The sequence below is a fragment of the Chlorocebus sabaeus genome, chromosome 1 (genome assembly GCF_047675955.1).
Source record: "Chlorocebus sabaeus isolate Y175 chromosome 1, mChlSab1.0.hap1, whole genome shotgun sequence".
NCBI lineage: Eukaryota > Metazoa > Chordata > Mammalia > Primates > Cercopithecidae > Chlorocebus > Chlorocebus sabaeus.
Window position 1 is genome coordinate 68,576,990 of NC_132904.1, and position 9,256 is coordinate 68,586,245.

Below are 9,256 nucleotides of genomic sequence, written 5' to 3' on the forward strand. Positions count from 1 at the left end.
ACATCATAATGGGAAAACATCACTTCACACTACATAAGCAAAACATAGGAGCAGTGCCGGTCATCTTCCCAGGTTAGTAGCAATTCTACTGCCTGCAAGAGTGTTGGAGAAATACAAACCAAGGATTAGGCACTTTTATCTTGAAAACATGAAGCTCTCTTTTCTTTCTTTCCTTCCTTCCTCCCTCCCTCCCTCCCTCCCTCCCTCCCTCCCTTCCTTCCTTCCTTCCCTCTCTTTCTTTCTCTCTCTCTTCTTTTGTTTTGTTTTGTTTGTTTGTTTGAGACAGTTTCTCACTCTGACACCCAGACTGGAGTGCAGTGGTGCCATCACAGCTCACTGCAGCCTCGACCTCCAGGGCTCAAGCAATCCTCCCAGCTCACCCTCCCAAATGGCTGAAACTACAGGCTTGTATCACCACACCTGGCTAATTTTTGTATTTTTGTGTGCAGATGAGGTCTCCCTATGTTGCCCAGGTGGTCTCGAACTCCTGGGATCAAGCGATCCATCCACCTTGGCCTCCCAAAACACTGGGATTACAGGCATAAGGCACCACGCCCAGCCAGCTAACTTTTTTTATATTGGCTAATGAAAGAGTTTTAAGTTGGGACCCTATGAGGCATAAAGAAATAACTTTAGTTATGTTATCAGATGTACAGTAATACTCAAGTGTGCAATTGTGGATAACTTGAGTTCATGAAGTTTTTGTTTTTTTGTCAAAAGAAGAATAAATTTATAGTGAAACTACCCAAAAAAGCAAAGTACAGAACAGTATGCTACCATTTGTGCACAGAAATGGGATACATGTGGTGTAACTGCATCGAATTTACTGGATGTATGTCCAGGGACCAGAACCCTTGGTGGCTTCATGTTCATACTTTTGCAAGCACATGAATAGCATCCTTAACTTAAATGTACCGTTGTACACATTCTAGTGTTATCAAAATTTACATAAATATTATCAAGTCAGAGAAGTCATTCTGTGTCTTAGTATTTTCACTTCATACTTGGTATATTTATGTATGTATGCACACATACCTATATATATTTAAATAAGATTTATATTCACATGGTCCAAAAATCAAAACAATGTGGAAAGGTTTACAGACAAAAGTCTCATGCCTAATCCTGTTCTCTTCTGCCAGGTGACCAAGTTATTAATTTCTTTTCACACCTTGCCACAGAATTTTCACCTGCAAACACAGATATTCTTTTTTTTTTTTTAATGACAGAGTCATGTTCTGTTATCCAGGCTGGAGTGCAGTGGTGTGATCTTGGCTCACTGCAAACTCTTCCCAGGTTCAAGTGATTCTCCTGTCTCAGCCTCCTGAGTACTTGGGATTAGAGGCGTGTGACACCACACTCAGCTAATTTTTGTATTTTTAGTAGAGATGGGGTTTTACCATATTGACCAGGTTGATGTCGAACTCCTGACCTCAAATGATCCACCTGCTGCTTGCAGTGAGCAGAGATCACACCACTGCACTCCAGCCTGGGCAACAGAACGAGACTCTGTCTCAAAAAAAAAAAAAAAAAAGATCCGCCTGCCTCGGTCTCCCAAAGTGCTGGGATTACAGGCATGAGCCACCACACCCAGTCAACACAGACATTCTTACTGCTTTTTAACACAGAATTTTTTTTTGCATAGCATTTTTCTGCACCTTTCTTTTTCCACTTAACAATGCGCTTGGAGGTTTTTCCATATTTGTACATCAGGAGCTTCCTCTTTCTTTGTTACCACATTAAATTCCACGGGGTAGATGTACCATAATTTAACTGGGGCCTTATTGAAAGACAATTGAGCTGTCTCCTAGACAAAGCCTTGTGCACCTTCCCTAACAGAGGGTCTAACCAAGCAGGCAGGATGGGGTTATAAAGTAGGTGGGGAGGTGGAAGAGACTCCACCTTCCCAGGTGGGCTGAGAACAGAGGTAAGGCCCTGCAACAGGACGGAGGGAAAAGTGGGGATGAGAGATGAGAGGCGAGATAGCACCTCCCCATCTCCTGGGAGGTTGGGCTTTCTGCTGTCTTTGCCTCCACTGACCAACCACCATCTGTTCTTGCTCAGCCCCCTCCTCCATTTGCCACTGACCTGTTGGCCTCCGCCAACCTCTGAGCCTGCTTCTGCCTGGGTAATTTCCCAAGACCCAGGAGGGGTGAGGGGTGAGGTGCGATTGCCCCCATCCCTTTGCCTCCCACAGCATCTGCTCTGGGACCATGAACAATAGCTGACAGCTCCATGGCCTTTGCTGTCCCCATCTCAGCTTCCCTGGGCATCTAAACCTCAGCTGCCCTGGGGTAAGAGGACGGGCTGAGGAAGCAGAAGCCTGAGGCTGTCTAGAGTCTCACTCTTGCATCAGCAGGCCACCACCTGTGTTTCCTCCTTGTGCAAATTTGAAAAGAATTGCATGAAACACTGGAGAAATCCAAGAGGGGAAGTCCATAAGAGCGGTGGTTCCCTAAGTGATCACAGAGCAAGCTGGTGCCAGAGCCTGGACCTAGAGTGCTGTTGGTGGGAAGCAGGAGGAGGGTCCTGCCTCCAGGTCAGGGAAGGGCTCCCTCTTACCTCTACAGGCAGCGCATGTCTTGGCTCAGCTGCCCTGTGGTGGATGCGGGGTGGGGAGGGCAGAGATCTGGGCCTGGGAAGGGGACAGTACACACTCTCGTGGCTGCTACCCCTCCCTCAGGCCTTGTCCACCTCTGACTGTGGCTCTCTGGCAGGAATAGATGGACATGGCCTGGCAGATGATGCAGCTGCTGCTTCTGGCTTTGGTGACTGCTTCGGGGAGTGCCCAGCCCAGGAGTGCACGGGCCAGGACGGACCTGCTCAATGTCTGCATGAACGCCAAGCACCACAAGGCACAGCCCAGTCCCGAGGACGAACTGTATGGCCAGGTGAGGGCAGCCTGGTGGAGGACAGCATGCACACAGGTCAGAGGGTGACGGCATGAGCAATGGCAGGTCCAGTGTCCTCAGAACCCAGGGTGCCGCTGCCGACAAGGAAGGGGAGGGGCGGCCGGGGCCGCCATGCCACAGGTGAGGCCACTGAGGCAGCTCGGGGAATATGAGCTCCAATTTGAACTTCAGGCTCAGGAGAGTGCCTATATTTTATTATTCTGGTCTCCTGGCCTGCTCCCTACAAGGGTTCACATTCCCAGAGGGCTGGGAATGTGCGCAGGGAGAGACTGTGGCAGGGACACAATCTGTGGGTTAAAGCGAAGAGAGGACAGTCTGAAAGCCCCATGACATCTGAGTCATTCCCAACATTCCATTTGCTTATTTTTAAATCGGGATTAAAAAAAAAAACACCCAAATACATAACATACATTTTCCATTTGAGCCATTTTTAACTGTATTCAGTGGTATTAAGTATGCTTATGTGGTTGTGCAACCGTCACCACCATCCCTCTCCTGACCTCTTTCATCCACCAAAACTGAAACGGAAACTCTGTGCCCACCACTTCATTTGCTTTTCAGAACATTCTAGAGCACATCCTCCTTGCCAGGAAATGGTGTGGATGTAGACCTTTGAGAGAGACAGATGACTATCATTCTCAAGGCCATGAGCTATATGAGAGTGATGATATTTGTTGAGCCCCTACTATAGCAACGGAGTTCTTCTCATTGTACTCAGTAACTCTTTTGGAGGCAGCAACCCTTGACCCTGACAGGCAAGACCCATGTCTGCCAAACCCCAAGACCCATGATGTGCAAGGGTCTTGCAGGAAGACCAGGAGTTGGGACATCCAAGGAAAAGCAAGTGTGAAGTCAGGCTGGCGGGAAAGCATGTTCTGTGTCAGCCCGCACTGGGCGTGGGCCAGGGTGTGGGAGATGGGTAGATCTGGCTCGACTCCCATGGATTTCTTTACTGTTTCTCCTGGGTGCTCAGACCTGTCACGCCTCTGCCATCACTTGACCTTAGGTGCGAGGGTTCATCCCAGAAAATTTAAGCAATTGATTCATGATTTCTCAGGTTTTCTGAGTCCTGACCTAGAGTGATTTCCAAAGAGAAACCTCCACCATTTCTGCTTATCTTACCTGCCTTGTATTTACCTTTCTAGGATTCCTTTTCCACATTTAGTCAAATCTAGGTTCAGACCCACATGCAGGCTACAGCTCCTTCATTCTGCACCACTATCAGGATCTATCTAGAGTCTCCCCACCTGGACCTCCAGACCCTGGGAGAGCCAGACCAGGCCCTTAACCTCCACCCACCACACAACCTGGGACAGGTTCTTCTCCTCCCTGTCCTCAGTTAAAAAAAAAAATTTTTTTTTTTTTTTTTTTTTTTTTGAGATGGAGTTTCACTGTTGTTTCCCAGGCTGGAGTGCAATGGCGTGATCTTGGCTCACTGCAACCTCCGCCTCCTGGGTTCAAGTGATTCTCCTGCCTCTGCCTCCTGAGTAGCTGAGATTACAGGCGACTGCTACTGTGCCCAGCTAATTTTTTGGGTATTTTTAGTAGAGACAGGGCTTCTCTATGTTGGTCAGGCTGGTCTCGAACTCCTAACCTCAGGTGATCTGCCCGCCTCCTTAAATCTTAACTTCACTATTTACCCTGGGTGTAGCTTACTTAAACTCTGTAAAAATGGGGCCGGGCGCGGTGGCTCAAGCCTGTAATCCCAGCACTTTGGGAGGCCGAGGCAGGCGGATCACAAGGTCAGGAGATTGAGACCATCCTGGCTAACACGGTGAAACCCCATCTCTACTAAAAAAATACAAAAAACTAGCCGGGTGTGGTGGCGGGCGCCTGTAGTCCCAGCTACTTGGGAGGCTGAGGCAGGAGAATGGTATGAACCCGGGGGGCGGAGCTTGCAGTGAGCTGAGATCACGCCACTGCACTCCAGCCTGGGGCACAGAGCAAGACTTCGTCTCAAAAACAAAACAAAACAAAACAAAACAAAACAAAAAATGGGGGTAAGGATTCATACTGGGTCATTGAGAGAATAAAGCGCAAAAGCCTTGGGGACTTTGCACCTACGGTGTTCTATGCCTGAGTGTTCTTTGTCTCCCTTCTATATACAGCCCACCCACCCACTAAAACCATACCCTCCCTGAGGGTAGAGATGTTACTGGTTTTCTTCACTGTGGTATTCCTAGGACCTAGTACAGTGCCTGATGTCTAATAAGCACTCAGTTAATATTGGCTGGATGCAAAATGAATAATATAAATAAGCTGAATAACATGAAATAGACCGGACGTGGTGGCTCATGCCTGTAATCCCAGCACTTTGGGAGGCCAAGGCGGGTGGATCACCTGAGGTCATGAGTTCAAGACCAACCTGGCAAACATGGTGAAACCCCATCTCTACTAAAAATACAAAATTAGCTGGGCATGGTGATGCGTGCCTGTAATCCCAGTTACTTGGGAGGCTGAGGCAGGAGAATTGCTTGAACCCGGGAAGTGGAAGTTGCAGTGAGCCAAGATCATGCCACTGCACTCCAGCCTGGGCAACAAGAGCAAAACTCTGTCTCAAAAAAAAGTTAGTTTAATAACACGAAATAACTTTTTAAACCGTTAAGAGCTGTACTACTAGTAATTACTCTTCCACACAGTGGCTCCACGTCATCTCCTATATCCCCTGTATTACCCACTCGTAAAAGCCAAAATTAAGTAAGCATGGTGGCTCACGCCTATAATCTTAGTATTTTTGGAAGCTGACATGAGCCAAGGAGTTTGAGACCAGCCTAGGCAACATAGTGACACCCCACCTCTACAAAAATATTTTATATTAGCCAGGCATAGTGGCATGTGCCTGAATCCCAGCTCCTCGGGAGGCTGAGGTGGGAGGATTATTTGAGCCCAGGATGTTGAGGCTGCAGTGAGCTATGATCACACCACTGCACTCCAGCCTGGTCAACAGAGCAAGATCCTGTCTCAAATAAATAAATAAATGAATAAACAGAAGGAAAAGCACCAATACTGTAACTGCCTCTGTCCCCAGGTGGGGGCTCCTCAAGGGCCCCCTTTTCAAGGGGCCTCCCCAGGAAGTGTTCCTCTGGATGACCTACCTGGGGCAGAGGAGCCAGAATATGGAGGAGATGGCTGTGGTGGGGAGAGATTTAATCCTGTGTCTTCCCCACCCAGTGCAGTCCCTGGAAGAAGAATGCCTGCTGCACGGCCAACACCAGCCAGGAGCTGCACAAGGACACCTCCCGCCTCTACAACTTTAACTGGGACCACTGTGGTAAGATGGAGCCCGCCTGCAAGCGCCACTTTATCCAGGATGGCTGTCTCTATGAGTGCTCACCCAACCTGGGGCCCTGGATCCGGCAGGTATGTGTGCCATTCCCATAAACATGAGCCTCAGCAGAGGGCAGAGCCTGCCAGCCACTTGCAGGGAGAGCTTGGTCCAGGAATTCGGGTCTGAGGGTGGTGGACGCCCTGCCCCCTCCCACAGCTCTGGTCCCCTTCGAGGATAAAGCTGCTGAGACACGTGGCTGACAGGAGCGGTTCCGTCTCCTCCCCACTCAGGTCAACCAGAGCTGGCGCAAAGAGCGCATCCTGAATGTGCCCCTGTGCAAAGAGGACTGTGAGCGATGGTGGGAGGACTGTCGCACCTCCTACACCTGCAAAAGCAACTGGCACAAAGGCTGGAATTGGACCTCAGGTGAGGGCCGGGAGGAGATGAGATGAGGAGTGGGAGTGGGGCTTTAGGGTTGGGAGGGGTGCAGTCTGGCCCAGAAGCTCAGGGTCTTATGTTCTCCTCCCTCAGGGATTAATGAGTGTCCGGCCCGGGCCCTCTGCCGCACCTTTGAGTCCTACTTCCCCACTCCAGCTGCCCTTTGTGAAGGCGTCTGGAGCCACTCCTTCAAGGTCAGTAACTACAGTGGAGGGAGCGGCCGCTGCATCCAGATGTGGTTTGACTCAGCCCAGGGCAACGCCAATGAGGAGGTGGCCAAGTTCTATGCTGCGACCATGAATGCTGGGGCCCCGTCCCATGGGATTATTGGTTCCTGATCCAAGAAGGGTCCTCTGGGGTTCTTCCGACAACCTATTCTACTAGACAAATCCACATGTGTCTTGTGTCTTTAATCTGGGGACGAGTGGGTTGGAGGGACACATTGCTTCATCTTTTCCATTGACAGGCCCCAAATCGGGCTGGAACTAGCCTGATGTTCACTGGGAAGCAGGGTGTGGAGGTTGAGCTAGAATCCAGGTATCTGATCCCTTAGTTTGGGTCTCTTATCCCTGCACTGGCTTCCCCTTTATGCCAAGCTCATCCCACCAGCACTACACATGGAGAAAGACACAGATAGAGGGAAGAAGGTCAGAGTTAGCTGATGAGTTATTGGGATTCAAGTTGGGAAGAGAGTTTCTTTTCCCTTCTCTCACTAGATACGGGCTGGATGGAGATATTGGTGGGGAGGAGGATCTCAGTGATGAACATTTACCTTGTTTCTATCTATTTATTTCTTTACTTATTTGAGACAGGAATCTTGCTGTGTTGCCTAGGCTGGTCTTGAACTCCTGGGCCCAGACAATACTCCCTCCTTGGCCTTCCAGAGTGCTGGGATTATAGGCATGAGTCACTGTGCCTGACCTGCTTTTTTAAAAAACCATGACAACTAATGTTGCAATTAACAATCTTTTACTTAGTGGAATGTTACATTTAAATTCCAGAAAAGATTATTGGGTCAAGAGTACATATAATTTTGAGAGTTACAACTTTATGGAGGTTGTATCAATGTGGCTCCCCCACCAGCAAAGTATGAGAGTGCCTCTTTCTCCACTGGGTGTGATGGCTCATGCCTGTGATCTCAGCACTTTGAGATGCTGAGGCAGGAGAATCTCTTGAACCCAGGAGTTCAAGATCAGCCTGGGCAACATGGCGAAACCCCATCTCCACAAAAAACTAAAAAAATCAGCTGGGCATGGTGGTGTGCACCTGTAGTCCCAACTACTAGGGAGGCTGAGGTGAGAGAATCGCTTGAGCCCCAGCAGGTTGAGGTTACAGTAAGCTATGATCATGCCACTGCACTCCAGCCCAGGTGACAGGGCAAGAACCTGTTTCAAAAAAAAAAAAAAAAAAAAGAGAGAGAGAGAGAGACTGCCTGTTTCTCCACAACCCTGTCAACCCACTATGCCATCAAACTTTGATTTTCTACTCGTCTTACAGGTGGGGAAAGGGCAGCTCAGTGCAGTTTTCATCTGCCATTGTTCTGAGATCCTTCCATGTTGACCTACTGAGATGTTAAATTACTGGGTAATAATCCATTCTGTGTATACATCACACTGAATTCAGTCTCCTACTGACGGGCATTGGAAGGAATGGGGTTCTTTTATGATCTTGACATTGTTGAAAGCCACAGGCCAGTTATTTGGTAGAATACTCCTCCATTTGGGTTTGTCTGTTTCCTCATGATTCATTGAGGTTATGCATTTTGGGCACGAATACCCTACATGGTTGTCCCGTGCATCATAACGGGAGGCACGTGGTGAAGGGTTTGCCTCTTCCTGGTGACGTTAACTTTGATCTTTTGGTTAAGATCGTGTCTGCCACATTTCTCCACTACACTTTCCCCTTTGTAACTAGTAAATATGTTGTAGGGAGAGACTGGAGAACTAGAGATACTCTATTCATCAGCACACTTCCACCGACATGTTCTAGTACCTGATGGACTTTTTTTTAAAAAGGGAAAACAAAAGTTAAACATGTCTTACTATGTTACAGCTCTTTCACCAACCCTTCAATACTTTTCAGTGGTATCAACTGTAAAAACCAAACTTCTTCAAAATAGCACAGAAGACCGTGCCCCTCCTCTGAGCCCTCAAGCCAAATCTCTCCCACACTACCCCCACAAATGAGCTTCAGTCACACTTCTCACGTTGGGGGTCTTTGCTCCAGCAACTCTTTCTCTGCATGCCTGAAACGTTCTTTAATCCTCTGCAGTCTAGCACTTTGTGGCCACTTAGATCACAACCTACAATTCCCCCCAAAAATGACTTCTTACCACTCAACCTAACAAAGCCACTCAGCTGATTTCTCATCACATTATTCTGTGTCCTTGTGCGGATTTTTGTCTACTGTGTTTGTTGTCTGCCTTTTCCCTAACAAAACATACTCTCCCCAAAGCAGGGTTTTGTCTATGTCATTTTAAGCTACATCACCAGGGTCTGGGTCAGTGCCTGGCACCGAGAATGTGCTCAGTAAGTTAAGGAATCGCTGCATCCATTCTGTCAGTCAACAAGTCCTTCTGAGCATCCTGTCCACTGGCCCATGCTGGTCTCAGCTGACAGGAAGGGAACTGAGTTCCTTG

The 9,256-nt window shown here is 48.4% G+C and overlaps 1 protein-coding gene across 2 annotated transcripts; it reads left to right on the forward strand.

Annotated features, from left to right (window-relative positions):
* Positions 1-247: 247 nt before the first annotated feature.
* On the forward strand, positions 248-7,011 carry LOC103247990 (folate receptor gamma). 2 transcript variants are annotated; one of them, XM_073019136.1, is made up of 5 exons: positions 248-2,539; positions 2,724-2,891; positions 6,084-6,272; positions 6,471-6,606; positions 6,712-7,011. In XM_073019136.1, the coding sequence occupies exons 1-5, from the start codon at positions 2,405-2,407 to the stop codon at positions 6,954-6,956; spliced, it is 873 nt and encodes a 290-aa protein (XP_072875237.1). In that variant the 5' UTR covers positions 248-2,404; the 3' UTR covers positions 6,957-7,011. The 2 variants fall into 2 exon arrangements, with proteins under 2 accessions (XP_072875237.1, XP_072875240.1); XM_073019139.1 differs by having other exon boundaries at positions 249-2,539; positions 2,718-2,891.
* Positions 7,012-9,256: the final 2,245 nt, after the last annotated feature.

What these genes read in the sequence shown, in the direction of transcription:
- LOC103247990 (XM_073019136.1), top strand. Translation starts at nt 2,405, where the DNA reads ATGAAACACTGGAGAAATCCAAGAGGGGAAGTCCATAAGAGCGGTGGT. An exon ending in GAGGAGGGTCCTGCCTCCAG is followed by an intron (nt 2,540 to 2,723) that starts GTCAGGGAAGGG and finishes TGGCAGGAATAG; the next exon opens with ATGGACATGGCCTGGCAGAT. An exon ending in AGGCTGGAATTGGACCTCAG is followed by an intron (nt 6,607 to 6,711) that starts GTGAGGGCCGGG and finishes CTCCTCCCTCAG; the next exon opens with GGATTAATGAGTGTCCGGCC.